Raw genomic sequence first — 27,146 nt, 5'->3', positions numbered from 1 at the left:
TACACTGCCCTAGGAATATGAAAGCGAGCTATTCGTGGGGTGCAGGTAGGGCAGCCAACAACCCCTGCTTAGACGAAGGCAGAGGGCAGGGGATCTGTCACCCACTGGAGGGGCCGAATGGGAGACCTCTGGATGGGATGGATGTTCCTCCTCATTCGGGCATAAGTGGGGCCTCGGTGTGTCCTCCCCCTTGAAAGATGTGGAAACTGAGGCAGAGAGCTGGGGAGGAACACACCCAGACAATCAGTGGCTGAACGGGGACTGGTTTCAGAGTAACAGCCGTGTTAGTCTGTATTCGCAAAAAGAAAAGGAGTACTTGTGGCACCTTAGAGACTAACCAATTTATTTGAGCATGAGCTTTCGTGAGCTACAGCTCACTTCATCGGATGCATACTGTGGAAACTGCAGAAGACGTTATATACACAGAGACCATGAAACAATACCTCCTCCCACCCCACTCTCCTGCTGGTAATAGCAGATCATCTAGTCTGAACTGCTGTATGGTCCAGGCCAGAGACTGCCACTGGTACCCCTGCACTGAGCCCGGTCACTTGGGTTTGATTACAGCATCTTCCCCCAAGGCAGCCAGGCTGGATTTGAAGACCCCAAGAGATGGAGAATCCACCACTTCCCTTGGCAGTTTGTGCTGCTGGTTAATCACCTGTTCTGTTAAAAACGGGTGCCTTATTTCTCCTTGGAACTCGTCTGGCTTCAGTTGTCACCTCTTGGTTCTTGTTTTGCCTTTCTCCGCTAGCTTAAAGAGCCTGTCAGTATTCAGTGTCTTCTCCCCATGAAGGTACTTAGACACCTAGATCAAGCCACCTCCTGATCTTCTGTTGGAGAAGCTAAATGGACTGAGCTCCTTTGTCTCTTGCTACAGCATTTTTCCCATTCATTTGTTTGGCTCTTTCTGCAACCTCTCCAATTTTTCAACAGCTTTTTTATAATGCGGCCCCCAGAGCTCCGTTAGGTCAAAGAGCCGGTGAGTACTTGGCCTTTTGTCCCCAGAAATGTATACACAGACTGTAACCCAGTCACCTCTCCTTTTTGGTAAGATGAACCGATAAAGCTTTTTAAGTCTCTCTCTCTCTCTCTAATGATTTTGCACACCCCGGGGTGACATCCATCTAATTTTCTAGTGGAGACCAGCCCTTAGCATAAACCAAGCCCAAGACACCAGCCAGGCATCTATAAAATTGATTCTCCAAACCATCTTTAACCACTGGCAGAGCCTGTCCAGCATCTTGTCTCCAATTGTGGCTGATCTCTGATGCTTCAGAGGAAGGGGGCAGGGGGGAATTATGCGTCAGGGAAAAAAAATTCCCTTCCTGACACCTGCAGGGAGTCAGCCGAAGCCCACAAGTATAATTTGATTAGTCAGTGTCAGGGCTGTGGGTCTAGGGAACCCTGTGGGTGACTGGGCTGAGGTCTCTGACTGGAGCTGACTAGAGACAGAACTGCTCCTTAGGATCTGGTTTATGGGACTCCTGGTAGGAGGGATTACCTTGAGGGCTAGCTAACCCTTCCACTAGATGGCAAGTACGTATAATGTAAATAACTCACATGGAACAGTCCTAGATCTGCATGGCTCAGCTACCTGCTCCTACCTAGCGTAGGGGGTGGGGGCAGCAGTGGTACTGGGAGAAGGGGGAGATTTTTACACACACACACCCTGTCCCCTGCAGTAGTTTAGGCAAAACCAGCAAAGCAGTGCACAGGATGGCACATATCCACACCCAGCCCCACATTGCTATGGGATGGGGACTGTGAGCCTACAGAATACCTGCCCGCTTAGCCTTGGTTTCCCAGTTCCACCACCCCACAATTGCTCTCAGCGGTAAATGGGGAGTTAACCCACAGAGGCCAAGACAAAGCCTTTTAAAAAAACCTCATCACTTTTATTGAAAAAAAAAATCAAACTTATTAAAAAGAGCAAAAAGCAGCCTATGAAATACAGTAAAACAGCCACCCCAGCCCCACATACACAATAAAGCCAAAGGGGAAAAATGCCGCCATATCCTTCTCTCTCACAGGGATTTCTATTGCACCTGCCACCATGGTATCTGGGCACATCACAAAATGAATTGAATATACCCTCGTGCCCCAGGGAGGGCAGGGCAGTGCTAATATCTCCATTGTACAGATGGGGAAATTGAGGCACAGAGGCTAAGGGACATGCAGGGAATACAGGGCACAGCAGGGAACCAAACCCAGGTCTGCTGAGTCACCAGACCTGCCCATGAGCCACCCTTGAGCTCTTCCAGTAGCACAAAGCTGCCTGCTAGCAGCTGGGCCATGGCTACTGATGCCTGCTAGAGGAATCACTCCTTTGGCTCGGGAGGTCCAAGGTTCGGATCCAAAAGGGGGCGAATCTAACTACCATAAAGTCCTAAAGGTGCAGAGAAGAATCTGGGGGAAGACACAAAGGGGCAGAGGTTCCAGTGGAGAAATTAAACCTTTATGCACCAGAAAGATAACAACAAAAGAGGTTTCTTTCCCTTCTTTGGACGCTGCAGCAGGCAGTGCCCCAGGGCGCTGCCAGGAGGGGATGTGCCAGTCCTGGGGTGCTCATGGAGACCTGGCTGGCAGGCTGAAGAACTGGGGCCAGCAGGGGTTGGGAGGGAAGTCCCTTATCCAGGCCATGAGATTATTGTCCTTCAGCACCTTCCACTAAGGGACTCCAAAGTGCTTTACAAACGCAGATTACTCTGTATGTCGGTTTCCCCTGATGTGACCAGCTCTCAGCCCCTCCCTGAGCCCAGAGTAGAACCCAAGAGTCCTGGGTCTCAGCCACACCTACTCTACTATTATTTATCTAGCACCTAAGGCAGGGGGTTCTCAAACTGGAGGTCGTCGTGAGGTTATTACATGGGGGGTCATGAGCTCTCAACCTCCACCCCCAAACCTCTAGTATTTATAATAGTGTTAAATACACAAAAAAGTGTTTTTAATTTCTAAGGGGGGTTCGCACTCAGAAGCTTGCTGTGTGAAAGAGGTGACCAGGACAGAAGTTTGAGAACCACTGACCTAAAGCATAGTAGGCACTTTAGAGCCCAGACAAGACCTTGCCCCAAAGAGTTTACAATCAACTGGCCAGCATGCACCCCCCAGAGATGGTGACAGAACCCAGGTGTCCTTGCTCCCATCTCCTGTCCTACCCATTAGGCAATATTCCCTCTAAAGGCATTTGCCAGTCAGGAGCCAAGACCCTTATGGGGGTCAGGAGAGAGGGGATATTTAACCCTTTAGAGCCCAGCCAGCAGTCTGGCTTGGATGTGCGTTTCTGCAGCAGAGGCAAAGCCCCAGCAACCCTTGGGGTCCTCTCCTTCCTCAACCCCAGGGTGAAGGGGCAGGAGTTGGAGACAGAACCCAGGAGTCCTGGGCTCTATCTGAATCTCCAGGCAAAGTGGTATGCAATGGTGTCCCTTTGTGTAACCCATGACACCTCATGGGCTCAGGAGCCAGCCAAAATCAGCCCAGGAGCCCCACAAATAAATACATTAAAAACCCCGATATCTCTTTACATTAACCCTTTCCTCCCCCTCCACACCATTCTATAGACATTCCCTTTGCTGGAATTCCTATGGAATGGTGGTGGGGGGCAACCCCTGATGGGGTATCTGCCTTGCAACAGGAGACAGGATACTAATCTTTACACCCACCAGGCTGAGATGATGCCCATGGAAAGAAAGGGGGAAGTCAAGAGGTACCAGCCCCCCTCCTATGCAAAGCCCCCCTGTCCCTCCTATTCCAAGCCCCCCAGTTTGATGGGGTGCACTCAGACGAGCCGCTGGTGATGGTGGATGCTGCAGAAAGATGAGGGATGGATCTGAGGGCTCACAGCAGGGCCTTGAGGAGGAAGGAGAGCCCCGCCCCACACGACAGCCCAAGTGCCAGGAAGAAGGTCATGATGGCTCCAGCCAGCTCGCTCTCCTGCGGCAGCACCTGCCTATGGGGCAAGAGAGGACACAGCTGAGAACCACACACCACTCCCCAACATGCAGAGAAACCCAGCACTGAGACGCAGCCACTTCTCGGGTGGGCTGTGAGAGGTGTTTACATCAGGATCCCTCTCCTTGAGCTGAGATGCCACTCTGACTGCGCTGGGAGAGCGCCCCCTACAGACCTCCCCCTGCAGTGCAGCACAGCACCCCCTAGCAGCACACTGGGGCATTGGGCTCAGCACTGACTGCGAGGGGAGAGCACCCCCTAGAAACCTTCCCCACCCTGTTTCCTGCAGTTCAGAAAAGCGCCCCCTAGCAGCACACTGGGGCATTGCGCTCAGCACTGACTGCGCTGGGAGAGCGCCCCCTACTGAGCCCCGACCCTGGGCAGCACTCACTTGGGGGCGAGGCACATGGTGAGCGAGACGAAGTAGCCATTGGAGAGGGAGAAAGGCAGCATGAAGAGGATGAACCAGGCATCCTGGTGGAAGAGCACGGGCAGGCGGGTGCGGGGCTCGGCCTGGCACAGCATCAGCAGAGGCACAAACAGGAAGCGCAGGCCCACCAGCAGGGGGAGTAGCCATAGCCTCTTCTCTGGCTGGAGAGCAGCAAGAGGGGGGGGGGGGGGGGAGTCAGAGTGGGAGGGAAACCTGGCAATCATGGGCTAATCTCCCCCATGCAGACCCAGTGCAGGATTGTGCCCCCCCAACGTCACCCACTCCATTAAGCCCTCCCTTTGCTCCAAAGGTTCACCGCCGATGGAGGCTGCCGATTTCCCCCCCCCACCCCATCCCTGCCAATGAGTGCAGAGCTTGGCCAGGGGCTGGGTGTCCCCCCACTCACCCAGAGGCAGCATGAGGTGACGCTGCGGCCCATCCAGTCCATCACGTTGAACAACAAGAAGCAGCAGACAGGGGTGAAGAACTCACCTGCGTGAAGGGGGGAAGAGTTGGGGAACAGGACATGAGGCTTTCATCTCTAGGGGGCGCCTGCTCCAACCCAGCCCTGGGGCATCAAATCACAGCACCACCCAGAGCCAGGGATTCACGCCAGGAGTGCCGGCTCCCAGCCCCCCATGTTCTAACCGTGAGACCCCACTCCCTGTACTCACTCCACTGCCTGCTCTCCGAGGTGCTGGTGACGGTAGCAGTGATGGCAGGGAACACGGACAGGGTGACAGTGAAAACCATGACAATGCAGAGTGCCAGCAGCCAGATCTGCAGGGGGGTGGGAAGACAGTCAGAGCCAGCTGGGCCCCACCCCCAATAGCTCCAGAACCCCTCAATGAGACGCAGCTGCCTGCAGGGGGTAAGGCAGGGGCGGTTTACAGGGTACCACAGGGACTCTTCCCCCAATCCCCCTTACCTTTCGGAGCACACCGAACACCGACGGTCTCTCTGGTCCCGGCCCTCTGTTCTGGGAATTGGCGGCAGTCCCATTGTGCAGGGCGAAGGCTCCCTTCCCGGAGCTCTCCACGCTGATCTCTTCCAATGTCCTGAACGTCCCATTAACCATTCCCACCATTGGCTTCTCCGGGCCCTGCGGCTCCTCCCCAGGCCTCTCCAACTGGTCCCCACTCTGTTCCTCTGGGGACACAGGGAAGAGAGGCAGTGTACAGAGATCCCAGAGGTCTTCAGCTAGCCTGGGCATAGCGAGGGGTTTGGACACCACCCTTTACAGCGCAAGGGCGTATGATAAAGTGCCTGGGTGTACCAGGGGGTGTGACACCCCATATGGCGTGCAACAGGGTGTGTGTGCAAGGTGTCAGCACAGCACGTGGGCATATGAGGAGCCGGGGCAAGGTGGGTGAGCACGTGGGTGTGAGCGGCCTCACCTGCCCTCTCGCACCCTGCCCACCAATGAGCCCTCTCCCAAGCTGCGGGCAGCGAGGTGTCCCCCTGCTGCAAAGGGCCTTACAACTCCCCAGGGCCTAGCATACCAGGGCCCAGCAGCCCAGCCTTGGTCTCCAACTCATTGCGTGGGTCACGCTGCCAACTCCGCTCCATGTAGTGACGGAAGAAAGCCTGCAGGGGGCGACAGGACAGGAGCAGGTCTGTGGAAGGGGCACACATCTGACCCCAGGGCACCACACCCATGTCCCTACAATCCCCCCATTGCTAATACACAACCCCCCGGCTGTTACACACTGCCCCCCACTCCCCCAACAGCCCCATCCCAAAGCCCTAACCTCCCCCCCATGGGTCCAGCCAGCTAGGGATACTGCTGGGACACTGCTTTTATAAGCCCCCAACCCTCTGGGGCCTGGCACACCCACACCCACTGCTTGCATCCCCAGCCGGCTTGGAGCCAGCGCCCCCCAGAGGGGAAAGTCCCTATGCCACATTCCCCGCCCCGGCAGTGCAGCATCTCACCATACGGGGCAGCATCAGATAGCAGACAATGGAGATCAGGGTCCCGACACAGGGGGTGATGAAGTAGCTCAGGGCAGACGTCTGCGCATCCACACCACCTGAAACAGCCAGCACAGCACGTGGAGCAACAGCGCGCAGACAGCACGATGGGGCGCTGAGCCCAATGTCCCAGTGCAGCACTAGGGGGCGCTGTGCTGCAGGGAGGGAGGACTCAGTAGGGGGCGCTCTCCCCTCACACTCAGTGCTAGGGCTGGGGCTCAGTTGGGGAGCAGGAGAGGGGCTGCGGGTGGCGAGGCGGATCCCCGTCATACTCACTAGCCATGGAAAGCAGCATGGCACTGGCGGCGAAGGTCCCGGCCATGCCCTGGCCACTCAGGAAGCGTGTGCTGTAGCCCTGGGGCAGAGTGCCCAGCTGCCCGAACAGGCTGCCTTGCAGGACAGCGCAGAAGGCTAGGTAGAGACACAGTGGGTCAGAACTGCCCCCACGGCCCGGGGACCCCCAGTGCCATGGGAGGAGGAGGCGGGAATACTGAGCCCAGCCCCCTCCCTGCCAATCCCCTGGGAGTTAACCCTTAGCTCCCCCCCCCCCCCCCCACAAAAAATACACCATGCCCTCGCTGCCCCCTCCCCATCATCAGTCGCATCTCCCACGTGGGTGCACAACCCCCCCAACTCCCTTTTGGCTCCAATCTCCCTACACTCAGTGGGCTATGAGTCACTGTATTTGGCCCCATAGGGGCACAATGGAAGGAGAAGCTTTGCAGGCCCGCTCCCCACCCTCCCAAGCCAACCAGCCCCTCAGCCTTGGGGCTCCGGAGAGGGGAAAGCCCGTGTCCCATTCCCTGCCTCCACTCACAGTTAATGAACCACACAGAGCCTATGGTGATGGAGAAGAAGCTGTGGGGGGGCATTTCCACCCTGACCAGCACGGCCGTGAGGATGAAGAGGAGGAGGATGCCACTCATGCTGCCGAGGACCCGCACCTTGTCCGGGATGCTGCGGGGGGAGGGGGAGCAGGTCAGAGCCCCAGGGGTCTCACCCATCACTCCGGGGCTGACTCAATGTTGGGCCGCTGGTGCCTTGTCACCCCATCAGCCCTGACTGCAGGGGGGCCAGCTCAACGAGACCACAGGGGTGTGTGGGAGGGAGAGGGACCCTCTGGCTTCCCTGCTAGCCCCTGCGGTGGGGATGGGGCACTGACGCTGTTTATAAAGGGACCCCACCCATCCCGGTGCTGAGGTTGTCAGGATTAGAAGCCCCTGGAACTGCAGGGCGCTGCGGGTCAGAGCTAGGGGTGAGTGGGGGAGCCTGAGGCTGGGATCGCAAGGGGCTGGAGTCAGGACTGAGAGGCACCGGCAGAGCTGGGAGGAGGGGGAACCCCGGGCTGGGGTCAGGACTGAGACGCCCCGGCAGAGCTGGGGGGTGGGGAGGAGCCCCGGGCTGGGATCGCAGGGGGCTGGGATCAGGACTGAGAAGCCCTGGCAGGACCAAGGTCTCTCACCATTGGTAGAGGAAGGAGTTGAGCAGGGTGAAGAGAAGCAGCGGAAGCTGGGAGAGCAGCGTGAGCCAGTTGTTGAAGTCAAAGTCATCCCGGGCTGGGGCTGGCTGCATCCCAGAGCTGTTCCCACCCGGGCCCACGGACAAGCTGGTCCCCACAATTAGCCGGGCCTGGAAATACTGTGGGGTAGAGACGAGGTGAGATGGGGCTGCAGCCCTGCTGCCCACACAGCCCCACGGGCACCTCCCACACTGAGCCACCCTCCCCTAAGCCCCGGCAAAGACCCCCACATGCAGGGCTGCACACCTGTCCCTCCCTTAGCCCAGCACCCCACTTCCCCTCCTCCTCCCCGCAGCACTGTACCTGCCCCTTGCCTACACCAGCCCCCTCAGCCCCTCCCATCCCCCCAGAGCTCCATGGCACTCAGGGTCGGTACCGGGATGGCCGTGATGAAGAAGTTCCAGGGCAGGAGGGTGCCCAGACCCAGGATGAAGATGATGATTCCTACAGCATGAAACCTGGGGGAGAGACACCATCACCATGGGAACAAGGCCTTCCCCCTCTAGGGGGCACTGGCTCTGACCCCGCCCCAGGCTGGTGGGGGACTGGCATCTGGGGCATTTCCCTTCTGTGGGCACAGAGAGGGACTCAGTCTTGGTGGCACGTTCAGTCCCCGGTCAGCCAGCTGGGGCTCCCTCCTGAGGGACTGGGCTGAGCCCAGCAAACTTGCCTCAGATGGGGCCCCGATTGGGGATGGTTTCCATTTAGGACCCAGCTATGTGGGGTGCAGGGACTAGAATCCTCATGGACCTCCCCGCTCCAATCCAGGCTACCAAGCCAGGCACCCTCCCCGCCTGCCACCACCCTCTTTCCTGGCTCTGCTGCTCACACCTGGACAGGTAAATCTCTTTCCCAACTTAGAGATCTGCAATTCTCCACCCACTCCTCCCCCAAGCTGCCCCCAGAGTGGGATGGGGTGGGGACTGCACACTGCCTTACGTCCGAGCCAGGGATAGAACCCAGAGTCCCCTGGCTGCCAGCTCTCCCCTCCTCCGCCTGCCTGCTCTAACCCACCATACCCCACTCCCCTCCCAGAACTGGGGATAGAACCCCGGAGTCCTGGCTCCCAGCCCCCATCTGCTTGAACCACTAACCCCACTCCCCTTGCTCTGCAGTCATTTCTCATTAGCTCCAGGGAGCACTGACTGCATAGCTAATGGGGGTCCCCTCCCTGAGGGCCTGCGGGGATGGGTCAGGGTGGTGGTGTTAGGCATGGTCCGCGGCTCGACCCCTCCTCCTGCCCCCATTATGGGCGGGTTCAGGGAGCACGAGTGCCTTGGTTTGACCAAGGTTTTACCGAGTGGGCAGGGTGGCCACTTATCTCCCACCCTGCTCCTTTACTCCCAGGGTGTCCATGGGGCAGCCCCTTTTCCTCCCCAGCCCACATATGAGTCTGGCACAGAACCCAGGTGTCCTGACTCCCAGCCTCTCTCACCCCTCCCCACCTGAGCCCCACAGGACACAGCCCCTGGGGGATGGTGGTCCCAGAGTACGTCCCCTGCCCAGGCAGAGCTCCACCCCCACACGGAGGGTGCCCAGGGTCTGTTGTTGGCAAAGGGGAGCTGCCACTCACTGGTCCTTGGGCTTGTCCTGTCGAGCCATCTGGGTACTGCGGGGGATGTCTCCGGGCCTTGTGGGGAGGGAGGGGGCAGTGGACAGCCCTGGCTGGTTCCCTGCAGCACCTAGAACAAAAAAACTCTTAATAACAGGGAGGGAGCAGCCCTCAACCCACCAAGGAGCCCTGGGGGATGGAAAAACACAACCCATGGAGGGGGGACGGGCTTAAGGAGAAACCTGCTCATACAGGGGCCTCACAGGGAGGCTCCCAGCTCCGCTGTGGAAGGCAGGTGAAGACAGAGGCCAGCTAACCCCAGGAACAGAAAAAACAGCCCTTGGGTACCCACGTTTCCTTCCAAAGCTAGGATAGGCCCCAGGAATATGGACACCTGTCCCAGCCCCTGTCCCCTCCCAGAGCTGGGATAGAACCCAGGCTCCTGCCCCTAACTCACTAGACCTCACTCTGCTCCTCAAGCTGGGCATAACACCCAGGAGTTCTGGCTCCTGAGTGCCCCCTACTGAGCACCCTGCAGCACAGCACCCCCCAGCTCCGCACTGGGGCATCGAGACCAGCACACACTGTGATGGGAGAACACCCCCTACCAAGCCCCCATGCACTCCTGCGGCACTGCACCCCCAGCAATGCACTGGGGCACTGCATCCAGCAGTGACACCTAGGGGAGAATGCCCCCTACAGAGACCCTGCCCTGTTCTCTGTAGGACAGCGCCCCCTAGTACCAACTAGGGGCATTGGGCCAGCAGTGACTGTGGGGGGGGGGGGGGGGGGGGGGGGAGGCCAGCGCAGCACCCCTAGCACCAGGCCTGCTTGTGAGATTCTCCACCGCATCTCAGCGTGGAGCAGGCATATTTTGAGTCAATGGCAAGGGGGGAGTGACTGTCAGTGCCTCCCAGCGCTGGCAACAGACCCGACCCAGGCTTTATTCTATACAGAGCTCCCATTACCTGCTGGGAATCAGCAGGGCATGCCACTGGCAAACAGCCACAAGTCTCTTCCCTAGCCTGAGGGCCCTGCCTTTGCCTGAGGCATCTCAAGCCCGAAGGACGTGTCCCAGCCTTGCTTCAGGTTGTGTCTGTGGTGGGGATGAGGCTACAAGCTGCTTTCGCAGCTGTCAGTCAGTTGGGGGTGCCTCTAGGTTCCCCTCTGACCAGCTAAAACAAAACATCACTCCAGCCTGCACAATCTAAACTGAGGGTTTTAACAGGAGACTTGTCTGCACTTTGAAATTTACCAAAATCTCTTCGGGACTGCTCAGCCAACGGTCAAATTAAGACATCAGACCGAACCGGAGAATTCCCTAGGCAGGATTGGGAGCCTGACACTTCCCATTATAGGACGCTATTGTTAAGTGCTTAAAACTTTGCTAGACTTTAACCAGACAGGCTGAAATTTCACACTCATGTCATCAGGCCAAATATTTTGGGAAAATTTCAGCCAAAACAGCTCCGCCATCTTAAAGAATGAGGTTAGGGAACAATGTATGGTTTTGCCCATGTTAACTATATATACACACATATTTTGGAGACCTTTACTTTGGCTCTAGCATCCCCATGCTTTGCAGCAGGGACTTTATTTGGCAGAGTGGGCTGTCTGCCAGGGCTGTGCCTTTTGCAATCCCCTCGAAAATCCATCTACCCAAATTTGAAAATATTGCAGTTCACATGTGCTCAGTAGAGCCTCCTTAGAGCTTAACTAACATTTCTAAGAATCCATCCTCACTGGGCATGCTCCATCCTCACAGAGGGCTTGAGCATTCTCCCTCCAGCTCAGGTCTATGGGGCAAAACTAGACCTTTTCCAGGCACTGGAATTGAGAGCCTCTCTCTCTTGGGCGGTCAGTGGGCCCCTTACTGGCACCCAGGCAGAGCGGAGGAGTAAATCACCCAATTCAAATACAGAGGGGACAAGACCCAGATCAGGCGGAATGAAAGGAGTAGACTGGGACAAGGAGCTGGAGGATCAGAGGTCTGCGGAGTGGAGATTGGGACTGACTAGGTGAGGCGAATGGGAGTGGGACAGATTGGAGGGGAGGGGACAGAAGGGGTCAAGCTTGAGGAAAAGGGGCAAGAGCCAGGATCACACTCCTCCCTAGAGCTTGGAATAGAACCTGAGATTCCAGGGTCTGCTGACAGCTGAGGAATGGTGAGACAGCTGTGAAATACACTGGCAAAGTATCCCACCCCCCTGGGCCACATAGAAGAGAACAGCTATCAATTACTCAATAAGCTCAAGCGGCAGGGACTCCCTGCTGATAACCCATGTGGGTGTCAATAAGATGCCAAATGATAGAATTGGCATTTTTTTTAAAACCTAGCCAATTACACAAAAAAAATGGTGTGAAAAGAACATTAGCAAGGTTGGAAGGTCAAGCACTAGGAAGTTCCAGAATTAAGGTTGCCCGTGCAGCCTCAATTCAGCCCCTTGTGCGTATTGGATCTGATAGAGTCTTTAACCACAGTCTGTTTTTCCACACAAGCCCCTGCTGCATTCAGCACACAGGCCGGACCTGCTCTGGGGATGAATTAGAGGTGTGTGGTGAAGGAGGCTGTTGTTCGTGGGACCCTGCCTCCTTTGTTGTAGCAGCTGGCAAGTGAGCAGTGGAGGAGGCAGGGGGCTGCAGGGAGAGGAAGGAGGGGCTCATTATTCAAGTAGGTGAATGCTGCTGTGGAGCACTGGAGTCTGCCCCTGCCTCTGCCACCGAGTTCCTGCGGGCTGCCGGGCAAGTCACTTCACCCAGACTTTAGTGATTGCTAATTGTGTGTTCCTCATTTTCTGGGTGTCTGACTTGAGAGCTTAGGGTCAGATCTGCAGAAGCGCTGAGCACTCACCGCTGCAATTGAAATCAGTGGGAGCTGGGGTTTGAACATATGTTGTTCTATGCAGTGCTAATGGCACTGAGGAAACAGATTGTAGCTGACTCAGTGGGTACCCAAAATTAGTGGATACACTTGACCCTAATCGTTCAGTGCCTCACCTGTAACATGGGGGTAATACCCGCCTCTCGCTTATAGAAGTGTTGAGAAGATAAATTCATCAATATTTGACAAGCTCTCAGATACTCTATTTCTGCACGCCATAGAAAAGCCCAGGAGGAAATCAGCAATTCTCTATTCAGGGCAGGGGCTGGGTGGTGTACCCAGGAAGAAGGCCTGGGCACCCATCGAACAGTGAGGAGGAAACAAAATATTGAAGAGCCGCTTGTTTGACTGGCCAGAGGTCACCTGAGCACTGAATGAAGCAGGGTCCTGTGGAGGAAAATAGCATACCGTCATGAAGTTAAAGCCTGTAACATAATGCAGACACCCAGGAGGGCTGACTTGTACCCCTTGTGTGGCTGCAGCTGTCCTGGCACAGAGGTGCATCTAGCACCCACATGGTGCCCTGTTTTCGAACAATGACATTGATTGAGACTAACCAGGAAGAAGAAAAATACCAGAACTTCCCCCCACCACACTCTCCCAAGTCACCCCCCCATACCATCATGCACACACTCTGTAGCCACACACCAACACCCCCCATATTCACTCTGTACACTGCTATGACACCCCTCATTGCCCCCCAAACCTCCCCACAGGAGGGGAACCGAACCTCCACGACAATCCAGCCACCCCCCACGTCCCAACAGCACACTCCAACTGCCCCCTTTACCACCCCTCTGAGGCACCCCGACAATGCAGACCCCCCCCCCAAGCCAGTGACCCCCAGCACAGCCATTACCCTCTATCTCCGGCTGAAATGCCTCTGCACTCCCTCAAGGGCAAAGGGGAGAGTCCTGCCCCCTTACAAAGCCCCCGAGGTCACACGGGGAACGTGTCTTCCGGCTGCGCCGCAGCGCTGCCCAGTGCGACCACGTGTGAAAACGGAACCGCTACGCTGCAGGGGGCAGCGACATGGTACCGGGCGGCCAGAGGGGTCGGAACCGGTTTGTTCCCTTCGCCCCAGCCCCGCGGAGCCGGCCGGACCCGACCCCCCAGCACGGGGGGTGGGAGAGGGAAGCAATCAGCCGGGCTGAGGCTCCATGGCCCCCAAGGCCGTTGCGACTTCACCAGCTAGCGCAGCCCCGTCTCCGTGCGGCGGCGGGTGTGCGCCGGAAACAGCCCAGCCCAGCCCCGCATCCACTTGCCGCCTCGCCCCGCCCCCGGGGTCCCCTAAAGAAGGGTCCGGACCCCAGCGGCCCTTCCCGCCGGCCGGGGATTGGCTGGGCCCTGGCCGGGGCGGGGGTCACTGACACCCCACGGAACACGCAGCGCCGGGGAGCGGAGCAGTTTTAGCCTGGGCTAGCCCCGCCCCCGCCCCCTGGGATCCCCCCGCCCCGGGAAGGCGCGTTCCAAAGGGTGACGCTGCCCGCGGTAGCACCCCCCCGCCAGGTAAATCTGACGCAGCCCGTCCCGACTCACCTGGGGTTAGGGGAGAGGGAGCTGAAGTGGAAGGAAATCGGGTTTAGCAACATGGTCCTCGGATCGGGGGCGGTGAGGTCCCTGCTCTGGGGCGCTGCCCCCACCCCGTGTCTGGATCGCAGGGGGGTCCCCGCTCTGGGGCGCTGCCCCCACCCCGTGCCCGGATCGCAGGGGGGTCCCCGCTCTGGGGCGCTGCCCCCACCCCGTGCCCGGATCGCAGGGGGGTCCCCGCTCTGGGGCGCTGCCCCCACCCCGTGCCCGGATCGCAGGGGTGTCCCCGCTCTGGGGCGCTGCCCCCACCCCGTGCCCGGATCGCAGGGGGGTCCCCGCTCTGGGGCGCTGCCCCCACCCCGTGCCCGGATCGCAGGGGGGTCCCCGCTCTGGGGCGCTGCCGCCACCCCGTGCCAGGATCGCAGGGGGGGTCCCTGCTCTGGGGCGATGCCCCCCATGCCCGGATTGCGGCGGGGCTCCGGGCACCCCCCTGTGGTGCACAGAGAGGCCCTGTTCCCGGGAGGCGGGCAGTGCCAGGCGCTCACTCACCTCCACTTGTTGTTGTTCTTGGTACTTCCCGTTCCCGCCAAAACATGGAAATTTTGACGGGGGGCGGGGCCAGGCTGCATTCTCCAATCACAACCCGCCTACCCCCTCGACCCTTCCTTCTCCAGTCACATCCCACTCCCCTGCAAACCGCTTCCCACTGTAGCTGCCCTGAGCCCCCCGTCCCCAGTCACACACTGCTCCCCCTGGATCCCAGCGGCTCCTGCTGGGACTCTGGGAAAGGGGGTCTCTGCCCTGTTCCACCACTCACCCTGATTGGTGACCTCAGGTAATTTCCTTCCCCTCTCGGTGCCTCAGTTTCCCTTTCTGCAAACTAAGCTGATTACTTGTCCCATCCTGGTGGTCACAGAGAACAACTGATCACCATCCTCTTTATAACAGCCCTTAGCATAGGTGAACCCCTTTATCTGGTCCCCCTTCCGTTGTCTTTTCTCAAGACTAAACGGGCCCAATTTTTAAAAACTTGCCTCACGGGCCGGGTTTTCTAAACCTCTCATTGTTTCTGTTGCTCTCCTCTGGACTCTCTCCAATTTGTTCACATCTTTCCTGCTGTGCAGCACCCAGAACTGGACACAGCTCTCCAGCTGAGACCTCCCCAGTGCCCGGCAGTGTGGGGCAGTTACCGCCGGTGTCCTACATACAACACTTAGAATCATAGAATATCAGGGTTGGAAGGGACCTCTGGAGGTCATCTAGTCCAACCCCCTGCTTAAAGCAGGACCAATCCACAAGTTTTTGCCCCAGATCCCTAAATGGCCCCCTCAAGGATTGAACTCACAACCCTGGGTTTAGCAGGCCAATGCTCAAACCACTGAGCTATCCCCCCCTGCATGGCCCCTTTTAATCCTGTCCTTTTCTGCAGGGCTGGGAGAGGTCACAAGCAAGCAGGTATCTCCTAGGGACATCTCTTTCCAGCTGTCTGTTTCTGCACCCATACACAGCCCCTGGGCTCTCTAGTGACTCTTCTTTTTTATCTCCAGGCCTGCACTGACTTTTTAAAATTATTTGTGTATTTAGGTAGGAAGTTTTAACAAGCTTACAAATCCTTGCCATGTAAATTTCAGAAACCCAACAATCATTACAACAGCTAGCTTTTGTACGGGGTTGTAGTCATCAAATCTTTCTGTTTAACAGCGTGTTACCATATTACAGAGTGCGCTTTGCTACAACACCTGGAATATGTTTCTTCTAGCGATAAACGGAGTGAAATCTCTATACGCACCTATTTAACTGACCAGGCATGTCTATCAAATGTTAATAGTCACAACATTTGGACAAGCATGCTGAGGTTTTTTTGCAGGTGACTTTGTCTGAGTATTGAGTAAAAAGTAAGCAAATATCTATCCGTTCTCTGTCTATTTTGCTGGGTACATAATTGGTGTATTAATTTCCCCCTAATCTCAATCTCCCATATTTTTTAGATAAGTTCCTGCAGGACAGGTCCATCAATGGCTGTTAACCAAGATGGTCAGTGGTGCAGCCCCCGTATTCCAGGTGTCCCTAAACCTCCAACTGCCAGAAACTGGGATGGGGGCTGGATTGCTTGATAATTGCCCTGTTCTGGTCATTCTCTCTGACGCATCTGGCACCAGCCACTGTCGGAAGACAGGATAGTGAACTAGAGCAGTGGCTCTCAACCTTTCCAGGCTATTGTACGCCTTTCCGGAATCTGATTTGCCTTGCGTACCCCTAAGTTTTGCTTCATTTTAAAACTACTTGCTTACAAAATCAGACAAGTGCCACAGCACACTATGACTGAAAAGCAGCTGACTATCTCATTTTTACCATATAATTATAAAATTAATCCATTGGAATATAAATATTGTACTTACATTTCAGCGTATAGTATATAGCAGCAGTTCTCAAACTTTACAACCTGAGGCCCCACATTTTGATTTAAAATTTTTCATGGACCCCACAAGCCGCCTCCCCAGCCCCAGCCCCCCCCCACTCTACCCCTTCCCCCAAGACCCCACTCCTGCCCCACCTCTTCCCACCCCCACTCCACCCCTGCCCTGCCTCTTCCCCGCCTCTTTCCGCCTCCTCCCCCTCCCTCCCAGCACCTCCCACATGCCGCTGAACAGCTGTTCCCCGGTGTGCAGGAGGCACTGGGATGAAGGGGGAGGAGTTGATCAGTGTAGCCAGCAGACCCCTTGGAGTACCCTTCCAGACCCCCAGGGGTCAGTGGACCCCAGTTTGAGAAATACTGGTATATAGAGCAGTATAAACAAGTCATTATCTGTATGAAATTTTAGTTTGTACTGCTAGTACTTTTTTATGTAGCCTGTTGTAAAACTAGGCAAATAGCTAGATGTGTTGATGTACCCCCTGGAAGAACTCTACGTACTCCTGGTTGAGAACTACTGGGCTAGCTGGATCATCGGTCTGACCCAGCGTGGCCATTCTTATGTTCTTAATAATTCCTCTGGAATTGGAAAAGGTTCAGAAAAGGGCAACAAAAATGATTAGGGGTATGGAATGGCTTCTGTATGAGGAGAGATTAATAAGACTGGGACTTTTCAGCTTGGAAAAGAGATGGCTAAGGGGAGATATGAATGAGGTCTATAAAATCATGACTGGTGTAGAGAAAGTAGATAAGGAAGTGTTGTTTACTACTGCTCGTAACACAAGAACTAGGGGTCACCAAGTGAAATGAATAGACAGCAGGTTTAAAACAAACAAAAGGAAGTATTTCTTCACACAACGCACAGTCAACCTGTGGAACTCCTTGCCAGAGGATGTTGTGAAGGCCAAGACTATTACAGGATTCAAAAAAGAACTAGATAAGTTCATGGAGGATAGGTCTATCAATGGCTATTAGCCAGGACGGGCAGGGATGGTGTCCCTAGCCTCTGTTTGCCAGAAGCTGGGAATGGGTGACAGGGGATGGATAACTTGATGATTACCTGTTCTGTTCATTCCCTCTGGGGCACCTGGCACTGGCTGCTGTCAGAAGACAGGATACTGGACTAGATGGACCTTTGGTCTGACCCAGTATGGCCGTTCTTATGTTCTTATGTTCTCTGTGACTGGGCTAATTTTCTTTTTCCCGTTAGAGGCTACCAATAACCGAGCATCTAGGAGATGATGAGAGCTTAATTCTTCATTTCTTCTTGTGTGGCCATTTCCACTAGGAGGAGTATTACCAAACAATCACTTGGTAATAAATATGGGCCTGGACTGATTTTAACCATACAACCTATCTGCCAGGTATCTACACTGGGGAGGAGGGCTGAATGAGTCCCAGGTGGACCTGGACCCATTACCTCTTAAAGGGGCCAGTCAGCTGGTGACAACATCCCAGAAAAAGATTTGCCTTTTCCAAAACAGCTTCATGTTGTTGGCTCGCATTTAATTTGTGATCCACTATCACCCCCTGATCCTCTTCCGTAGTACCGCTGCCTAGCCAGTGAGTCCCATGGTGTATCTGTGCCTTTGCTTTTCCTGCCTACATGCCATACTTTGTACTTGCCTTTGCTGAATTTCCTCTTGTTGATTTCAGACCAATTCTCCAACTTCTCAAGATCATTCTAATTCTAATCTTGTCCTTGCAGTGCTGGCAGCCCCTCCCAGCAACTTTTATCAGCATACTCTCCACGTCACCAGCCAAGTCATTCATTACAATTTTGAACAGTACTCAACCCAAGACAGACCCCTGAGGGCTCTGACTTGATATGGCCTCGCAGTCTGACTGTAAACCATCAAGAATTACCCTTTGAGTATGCTCTTTCAACCAGTTGTGCACCTGCCTGATAGGAATCTCATCTAGACCGTATTGCCCTAGTTTGCTTATGGGAATGTCAGTGGGGACTAACTCTTTACTAACATTCAGATATAGCAGGTCTACTGTTTTTCCCACATCCACTAGGCCAGTTGTACAGCTCCTGCACTCTACCCCAGAGGCAGCTGCATCTGGGTGCTATGCGATGAGTCTCTATAGAAAGAGCTCCCACACCCCACCCTAGGGGCAGTCGCATTTCAGCACCAGGCGAGGGATCCCTATATAATCAGCCCCCCCACCTCATCCCAGGAGCAGCTACATCTCAGTGCCAGATGAGGGAATCCCGATATAAACAGTTCCTGTGCTCCACTCCAGAGGTAGCTGTATCACCACAGCCACGGGTTAGCAATCCCCCACCCAATCTGTGTGCAGAGAGCGGGGGCCCTAGTTCACTAACCTGCCACTAGGGCACCCTGCCCTTGGTGCTGCTGACATGGGGGCTGATGTACAGCAGAACACATCTGGTTTCACCCTGCAGGGGGCAGCAGCGCTGCTAAGATAAGGGAAGGGCCAGGAGGTCTTGGTCACCACTATGCCATGCCCTGTAGCAGAGACCCAGGAAATCCTTGCTCAGGCTCACAGGATATGGGGATACCTGGCACAATAGGGGCCCTGATCTCAGGGTCTGTGCAATGCTCAGCACCATGGGGGCTCTGGGCTCAGTTGGGGTTTGTGCAGCATCTGGCCCAATAGGGCCCTGATCTCAATCGGGGTCTGTCCAGAGCCTGGTGCAACGGGATCCCCGATCTTGGTGAGTGTCTGTGTAGCTCCTGACACAATGCGGGCCCCTGATCTCAAATGCAGCCTCACGATACAATTACTAACCCTCTCCCAAGGAGATAGCTTAAGAAATGCCCCACGTCATTTTTGTTAATTTCAGTTTTATTACAAAGATTTTGGCATTACAAATGCACTCACAGCGACACACACCGAAGAACGACTTCACGTTGTCCATGACCTGGTGCACAATGATCCGTATATATAATATAGAGATATATGTACAGCGATGGACACAATGATCTTTTTTGTTTTAAAAAAAGAAATCCCGTCGTTTTCCTATACAAATATACATGTGTCTTACAATACTCCACATTTCGGCAATGTGCGAATTGGTAAAGAGTTAGAGGATTCAATCCTGATACTTGAGCGTAGACAACTCTACGGTTAGCGACAATGGCGCCTCTCTGGGCGTCACATCTTAACATTTGTTTATTTGTTATTTTTATCAACACCCCAAAAAGAAAGGAAAGGGGGGAAAAACCCCCATGGATCCTGATGTCTTACAGCTTATCCCTGTCATGGCACAGAGACTGCACCCAACTCAGGATCCCACTCTGGAGAAGTTAGAAAATCATTCTTGTGGTTTTTTTAAAAAAAATTAAAGATCTATATATATTTATATCTATAAACATTTCTGTTCTACATTGGTATATTTCACCCTGCCCTGCCCACCCTAAGTGGGGGAGAGGGGGTTTTTTTGGTGCCAGGAATCATTCCGAGTAGCTCATTCTGGTGACAATGTTAAGCTCCGATCTGGAAGATGCTTGCAGTGGATTATTCCAGACAGGGTGAGTTAACATTCATGGGTGAAATTTCAAAATGAAACAACAATTAAAATGACTCCTGCTAAACAACTATCTCAGTCAACGCTGAGAGTCTCAAAGCTGGACCAGGGGCTGGAATGTCAGTCCCTTAGGGTAATGAATTCTTAGGCTCAGATCCTGTCTGACATGGATAACACAGGCTAGAGAATTTCACCCCATTACCCAAGCACGGAGTCCAGTGATTGGTGGTCAGGCTAGAGAGAGTCACCCAATCTGGGTTTACAGCCCACATGATGGAGAGTCCATCACATCCCCAGGCCATTTGTCAATCACCCTCCCCACTTAAACATTTGCCTTTTGTTCATTGCTCAGCTGCCCCTGTGCAAGAGACTGTGATCAAGCCAGCTTTGACAGTCCCAGCCTAGAATCCCAGCAGAAGTCTCCCGGTGAGATGGACGTAGCCACAAATACTGTATTTTGCCCAAAAGCTCTGAGAAAAATCAGAGCTGGGCCAGTTGAATCTAGGGATTTTTTTTTTGAGTCAGGAACAGAAATGCAATTGCCAAAAAACGCCTGAACAGCCATGGGCCCTTACTGCGGTAGGGTAGATACCACCTACGCCCACCATTCTCGAGGGGTGGGGAGGCCAAAGCCAGGCACCCCTGTGCCTTGTTCCAACACTGGGTTGAATGCACGTGGGGGTGCAGGCCTTGGGGAGAGGTGACTGTACTATTTCTTATTAAATTACATACATATACTCACTACGAGTGAATACAGTTCTATGTGTAAAGCCACGTACAATGGTCCTTTCAAGAGCTCTGGTTGGCAACTCTAGCTTCGACAGCACAATGGTGGTCGTTTTGGGGGGGGGGTATAAAAATGCTAGTTCTTCGCCCAAAGCTCACCCCAGGGACGCCCAGCCTGGCGCCCACTCCGGATGTGCACGGAGTCAGGTCTCAGCTCGAGTATAGGTGGAAGAAGCTCCTCAAAATATGACAATATGCCATACTTGGTGAAGTAAGTCACAGACTTATTTCAGAACGAAGGGTCACTTTCGCTTCCATCTGTAGGGAGACACAAAGCAAAGGGGGTGGGGGGTTAGAGGGAACGGGGCATCCCAGCTAGCTCCCACCACAAAGCCAGACCATGGTCTCCCCAACCTCTGTCAGGCATGACTGAGCTAGGACCAGCCCCCTCATGGATCTCCACTAGAGGGCGACCTGCTCCACAATGTTCCTCCCAGGCTAGCTACCTGGGAGAGGTTATTCTCCCCTACCTTCACAGAGGGGGAAACTCACACATGCAGCATGATAGGGTCAGAAGTAGAACCCAAGAGTCCTGATCCTATACTCTAACCACTAGTCCAGGTTCACTCAGTACTGGGAACAGAAACCAAAAGTCCTGGCTCCTCGGTTCCCTGCTCTAACCCACTAGATCCCACTCCCCTCTCGAGCTGGGATACACGAGGAGTCCCCTCGCTCCCAGCCTCCTGTTCTAACTGCTGGTCCCCTCCGAGCTGGGATAGAACCCAGGAGTCCTGGCTCCCAGCCTCCTGCTCTAACCCACTAGAGTCAGACCCTGACTCTCTCAATCCCTTGCCAGTTGCTCATGTGCTGTCCCCAAGTGGAAGCACCATTTTGCAATGCTGGCCTTGAGATGAATGCCACAGGCTGGTGCTCAGGACACCTGGGTTCAGTTCCCAGCTCCACCACTGCCTCCCCATGTGACATTGGGCAAGTCACTGACTCTTTCTGGGCCTCAGTTTCCATCTGTAAAATGGGGAGGATAATCCTGCCTATGTCTAGAGCTTGTGATCTCGGTGGGACAGGGACTGCATCTGTGCAGTGCCCAGGCTGACGGAGACCCTGATCTCGGTCAGGGTTGGTGCAGTGCCTGGCGTGACGGGGCCCTCTATCTCAGCCTAGCTGCCTTTACATAGTGCCCTGGCAGCAGCCTTGGAAATGGTCACACAGCTGAACTGGAGCCATGGGACGTGTAACCGGGGAGGGACAGGTTACATTTTGGAGGGCAGGGGGCAGCATGCACGTGCCTTAACTGGTGGCAGATGTGCTGCAGTGCAGGGTTGGCCCCCTGGAAGAGTGATGTGCCCCATGGTGGGGGCAAATGGGTGGCCAGCAGGGGATCCCTACAGTCCATATCCACGCAGCCTGAATTCCTGCACTGACCCGGTCCCTTCCCCCCGCCCCCACCTGGCACTGCCTCTGCCCCTTACCTTCATGGAAGCTGTCTTGCAGGTGGCTCTGGAGTTGATACAACTCATCTAACCCATCACAGGGCGACCTTGAGGCACATGCCTCAAAGACTGTTTCATAGGAGGCCAGTTCTTCCAGAAAGCACTGCTCTTCTGGAGACAGGTCCGTGGAGGGCGAGGGAGCCAAGGTCCCACTGCCGCTCTCTTCGGCGTCCAAGCTTAGTGGACTACTGACGTTCCCACCACAGAAGTGGTGGTGGAGGGGGCAGCGGACACCGGTGCCACCCTTCTCGAACAGAGAGGTGGACAGGTCCTGGAGAAGGTTCTCCACGGTGTCCTCTTCCAGGAGGCTCTCCTCTGGGCAGGAGAGGAAGGAGAAGTCAATGCTCCTCCAGCTCTTGAGGGGCTGGAAGTCCAGGCAGGGGCTGGGCATGCCGGCCGGCAGGGAGGAGCTGCGGCTGACCTGGCCTTGCTTTGCCTGGAGGGAGAGCTCCGTGGAGTGGAAGGAGCTGAAGTCTTCAGCCAAGCAGCTGATGTGCCTGGCCAGCAGGTCAATCTCAGTCTTTTCTTTTTCAGAATATCTGAAGAAGGTCTGTTTGATGGGCGAGGCCTCCGGGGTGAGCACCCCCTCAGGCACCATGGGCACATCAATATAGAGGGGGGCTCTGACCTCCGGCAGCGTCATGATGGTGCAATCCCCATTACCGGGGCTGTCAGGAGTGGGCGGCAACTTCTCATAGAGAGCACTGCAGTTCTCCGGAGGGTAGAGGAGCTCAGAGGAAGTGGTGGTGGTGGAAGTGGTGGTGGGAGGGGAGGTGGCTGTGTTGGGAGGGTAGGACTCCTGGGTCCCAAACATGAAGGTGCAGCCCTGGTGGGGCGTGTAGGGAGGCGTGCAGACAAAGTCCTTGCCGGAGCCACTTGGGTTGTCCCTCCGGAAGGCCGGCTCGTAGGCAGTGGGGAAGAACACATAGCTGAACTCAGTGTCTTTGCCTGGCTGTCCCAGGGTGGAGCTGGGGGCCTCCTCCATGGAGGAGAGATTGCCCAGCTCCATGGTCATCGATGCTCCCTCGTGGCTCAGGCTGGCGCCCTCTGCATACTCCAGGCTGGCGAAATCGAAGGAGGGCACTGGGGCGGCACCGGTGGGTGTGCCGGACAGGGGCGTGAAGACCTGGTCGGGGCTGGAGAGCTGCGCCGGGGACAGCAGCCCCTCAGAGCAGGGCGGCGCGGCGCTTAGCATGTAGGCCACCTGCGGCTCCTCTGAGGCCAGCTGCTGACGCAGGCACCAGGCTTCCGAGTCACTGGGGACCAAAGGGAGGCAGGGTTAGTGCTGGAGCTGGCAGGAGTGATCCCCCCCCCCCAGCCCCAGGGCTCTCAAATACACCCGCCTATTGCACCACGGACACACAGACCAGGCTCTGGACAGGGAGTCAGGATGTCTGGGTTCTATTCCTAGCCCCTGACCTTGGGCAGACCCCTCCCCCTCTGTGGGCCTCAGTTTCCCCTCACACCATCTGTCTATTTAGACTGTGAGCTCTTTGGGGCCGGGACCATCTCTCGTGCTGGGTCTGTGCAGCGTGCAGCACAATGGGGCCCTGATCTCTGCAGGAGCTATGCAACACCCAGTTTAATGGGATCCCCGACCCTGCCTTGGGCTCCTGGATTCTAGCCCAAACCAAATCAGGGCCTGATCCCAGAAGCTGCTGAGTGCCCAGGCCTCTCAGTGAGGGGAACGCTGTCTGGCTCAGGGCTCCGTAACCCAGGAAGAGGCTGGTTGCATGCAGTTACCTGATGATGTAGTTCTGGCAGGTGATGGGGATCTCAGCGCTCTCCATGCATGCCAGGGAGTAGATCCAAACCCAGCTGACACCATTCTTGGTCTGGAGTCGGACGACCATTTCCACCTGTGGCTCACCAGCATTGCCCACTGCAGGGGGAGAAAGAGGGCAGGGGGTTAGTGTCATGGATCCTCTGGAGCCCAGCCCAGCCCTCAGTAGCTCGGGGTGGAGAGGAGGAGATACTCACACAGGCGGCAGTGCTGGGCTGAGGCATGGCTCAGGTCCTCTGGGTGCATCAGGCTGTACCACGACCGGCATAGGAGCTCACTCTTCTCAAAGCCCAGATGAAAGATCACACTGCAGGGGAGCCAAGCAGGGGAGACCATTGAGCACTCACGGGGAGCGGAAAACAACCCACAGAGCAGCACCGAGCTGGGGCCCAGAACACCTGGGTTCTACTTCCGGCACTTGGAAGGGAGTGGAGGGGGGGGTCTAGTGGGTTAGAGGTGGAGACAGGACTCCTGGTTCTCCTCCCAGCTCTGCCACTCAACTTGGGCCAGTCATAGGATCATAGAATATCAGGGTTGGAAGGGACCTCAGGCGGTCATCTAGTCCAACAATCCCCAATTTTTGCCCCAGATCTCTAAATGGCCCCCTCAAGGATTGAACTCACAACCCTGGGTTTAGCAGGCCAATGCTCAAACCACTGAGCTATCCCTCCCCCAAACCTTCCCACTCTTGCTGCCCTTGTTTCCCCTCCTTATGTTTGAACAGAGGAAGCAGGGATTGTCTTTCATTCTGCATCTGTGGAGCTCCTGACATGATCAGGGACCGTGGTTCATAGACTCAGCCCAGGGGCCCATGTAGCCTGGTACCCCAACTTTTACAGATGCCCAGAGCAGGGTTCATGGCACCCCGCAGAGATGGGGTAACCACTCCCTGATTTTCTTTCTAACCCTTTCACGCAACTCCTTATGCCCTAAATCAGGACATGCCAGAAGGTCCCTTCTCCCCCTGTGCTGAAGGCTGAGCCCCTCCTCACCTCTCTGAGATGTCCAGGATGGCCAGGTCCTTGCTGTGCCGGCTCTCGAAGGAGGCCAGGAAGAGTGAATTGTGGCTGAGCCGTGGCTTGGGCTCTAGCGGGGTGCAGAAGGCCATGAAGACAGGGTTGGTGGACCAGTAGGAGCCGGGTGGTGGCTGATGGAAGCGGCCCCGGATTAGGACCAGCTTGTTCCCCGCGCTCTGGCGCCGCACAGTCTTGGAGGTGTTGAAATGGCACCGGAACAAGCGGTCTGGAAATCAGCAAGGGGAGAAGATGGTGAGTGTGTGGGGCAAACGTAGGGAGTCTTGGCATGCAGGGAGGGAGCTCACAGAAGAACTTAATGCACTGGGAAGTGTCAACTCCAGGAATATTAGATTAGTACAGGAGTGAATCTATCCTCCCATGCCCATCTCTAGCTATCCACCCAGCTTTGTATAAGCCCGTCCACCCACCCATCTCCCCCTCTCATATTTCCATAGTATCTGAGCTCTCTCTCATTTCTATGTCCATTTGAATATTCTGTATAGATGTCTCTACCCTCTGTCCCTCCTTGGCCAGCTGCTCAGATCCTCCGCTCTGCTCTTTCTCAGTTTTCATGCTCTTCCCAAGTGGCATCGCATGCAGAATGATTTCAACGCAAGCCCCGATCACACAAGGACCCACCTGTATCAGTTGGGGAGGGCAGCGCCAGCTGATTCCTCATCACAAAGTGGTCGGTGGGGTCAATGATGTCGTAAATACTATCTCCTTGGGCTACCAGGTCCACCTGGGGGGTGAGGTAATAGCGAGATGTTAGCTCACACTGTCATGCAACACAAGGAACAGGCTGCTCGGAGCTGAAGCCCAAGGGTTGGCAACACACATCATTGTGCCAGGATTTCTGTGTGGTCATATAACACAGATCGACATTTGCCAGGGAGCTGTGTTTTTATGCTTCACAAGCTATCAGTGTCTGTGTTAGAAACACTGCTTAACAACAGGCACAGGGGAAATACACAGTGAGATCCTCACTGGTTAACTCTAGAAATAGCCATCATCTCTCTCTCTCTCTCTCTCTCTCTCTCTGTCTCCACATGCATCCCTCTAGCTATCCACCCACCCCAATACACATACCCCCTCTCCCCCAGCTCTGTAGTATGTAAAGGAGCGGGAGAGTCGGTGGTAGATAGCCCGGCCACCGGCTCGCCGCCGGAGCCCTTACCATCGAATGTCCCAGGTGCTCTGCTACGTTCTCCGAGACGTAGATCAGCTTCCCTTCGCCGGTGAACGCCAGGAGGAAGCCTGGGAGCGTCTGCACGAACTCTTCCAGGTCCTGGGATGACAGCAGGCTCTCCAGCCCTCCCAGGGCACCTGTTGTGGAAGAGGAGCGGGAGTCAGGATCCAAAGCCCTTTCGATGCATCGCAGCCCGGCCGCACCATGGACAGCGACCCGCAGCAGCCTGCCGCTTCAGAGCCACGGACAGCGACTCCACCGCCACCTGGGCAGCACCGTGGACAGCGACCGGGACTCAGTGCCCCTAGGCCATGTAGCTTCAGCACCACGGACAGTGCCACGAGCCTTTCACCCCTACCCCGGCCCCCTTGGCTGGAGGCGCCCCATAGCCGGACACCCACCAGGCACTGGTGTCTAACAGGTGTCCGTCCGGGCACACTGGCTCCTCACTTCTCCCTGCCCAGTGCCAGCCAGGCAACGCGTCTCCCTCGCTCACTCTCTCTCTCTCTCTCTCTCTCGGTGCTGGTTACCTTTGGCGAAGAAGATGGACTTGCGGGTGTAGATACAGGCCAGCGACATGATGTGCAGGTAGGAGAGCCGGACTTTGTCCCCTTCCGGGATGGGCAGCAGCTCCTTGAGATTGCGGATCTCGGCGTTGATCTGGTCCCGCCGCGCCTTGGAGGCGCCCTTGGTGGAGCGGTACATCTGGGCTTCTCCACGCTCGGCCCTTGCCGGCGGTCGGTCGGTCCGTCTGGCTGGCTGTGTGGCTCCCAGATTCCTGCCGGCAGATCTGGTTGAGAGCCTCAGCCTGCATCCCGGCTTTTATAGGCTGCTGGGAGTGTGGGCACTGGCACGGTAAGGAAAGTGGGGCGGGAAGATTTGCTCAGATCAATGGAGGGACATGGCTGGGAAGCTGCTCCCCCCTCCCCTCTACCCCCTCCTTCTATGTGCTGGGGGAGCCACACGTCACCCTCTCCTCAGTGACGTGATCAGATGAGGGAGGGGGAGCGGAGGAGGCAGGCACAGAAACACACTGCACCGAATTAGGAGAAAAGCAGCTAGAGGAGAGACCTGACTGTTGGAATCACACCTAGCTCCAGGCTAAGTCTGCCCTGCTCCTTCCCAGAGTCAAACATTAACTCTTACACTGACTTCTTGGCGAACTACTCTGTAGG

General features: G+C 55.7%; 2 protein-coding genes across 6 annotated transcripts; both read right to left on the bottom strand.

Annotated features, from left to right (window-relative positions):
- Positions 1 to 326: 326 nt before the first annotated feature.
- Positions 327 to 14,419, bottom strand: SLC29A2 (solute carrier family 29 member 2). 5 transcript variants are annotated; one of them, XM_048858272.2, is made up of 14 exons: positions 14,387 to 14,419; positions 12,424 to 12,694; positions 9,448 to 9,556; positions 8,251 to 8,332; positions 7,818 to 7,993; positions 7,173 to 7,312; positions 6,632 to 6,766; positions 6,317 to 6,414; positions 5,884 to 5,968; positions 5,310 to 5,530; positions 5,056 to 5,161; positions 4,788 to 4,873; positions 4,343 to 4,542; positions 327 to 3,949 (listed from the first exon to the last, which is right to left on the bottom strand). In XM_048858272.2, the coding sequence occupies exons 3-14, from the start codon at positions 9,474 to 9,476 to the stop codon at positions 3,838 to 3,840; spliced, it is 1,470 nt and encodes a 489-aa protein (XP_048714229.1). In that variant the 5' UTR covers positions 9,477 to 9,556; positions 12,424 to 12,694; positions 14,387 to 14,419; the 3' UTR covers positions 327 to 3,837. The 5 variants fall into 5 exon arrangements, with proteins under 5 accessions (XP_048714229.1, XP_048714228.1, XP_074986463.1 ...); XM_048858271.2 differs by lacking the exon at positions 14,387 to 14,419 and adding an exon at positions 13,167 to 13,547; XM_075130362.1 differs by lacking the exon at positions 12,424 to 12,694 and having other exon boundaries at positions 14,387 to 14,404.
- Positions 14,420 to 19,049: 4,630 nt separating this feature from the next.
- On the bottom strand, positions 19,050 to 26,811 carry NPAS4 (neuronal PAS domain protein 4). The gene is made up of 8 exons (XM_048858938.2): positions 26,502 to 26,811; positions 25,960 to 26,108; positions 25,422 to 25,524; positions 24,759 to 25,008; positions 23,964 to 24,073; positions 23,727 to 23,865; positions 21,963 to 23,239; positions 19,050 to 20,793 (listed from the first exon to the last, which is right to left on the bottom strand). The coding sequence occupies exons 1-8, from the start codon at positions 26,674 to 26,676 to the stop codon at positions 20,765 to 20,767; spliced, it is 2,232 nt and encodes a 743-aa protein (XP_048714895.2). The 5' UTR covers positions 26,677 to 26,811; the 3' UTR covers positions 19,050 to 20,764.
- Positions 26,812 to 27,146: the final 335 nt, after the last annotated feature.

Source organism: Caretta caretta, chromosome 7 (genome assembly GCF_965140235.1).
Source record: "Caretta caretta isolate rCarCar2 chromosome 7, rCarCar1.hap1, whole genome shotgun sequence".
NCBI classification, from domain to species: domain Eukaryota; kingdom Metazoa; phylum Chordata; order Testudines; family Cheloniidae; genus Caretta; species Caretta caretta.
Note: the sequence above shows the minus strand (reverse complement) of the source record. Positions and strands in the feature narration are given on the sequence as shown.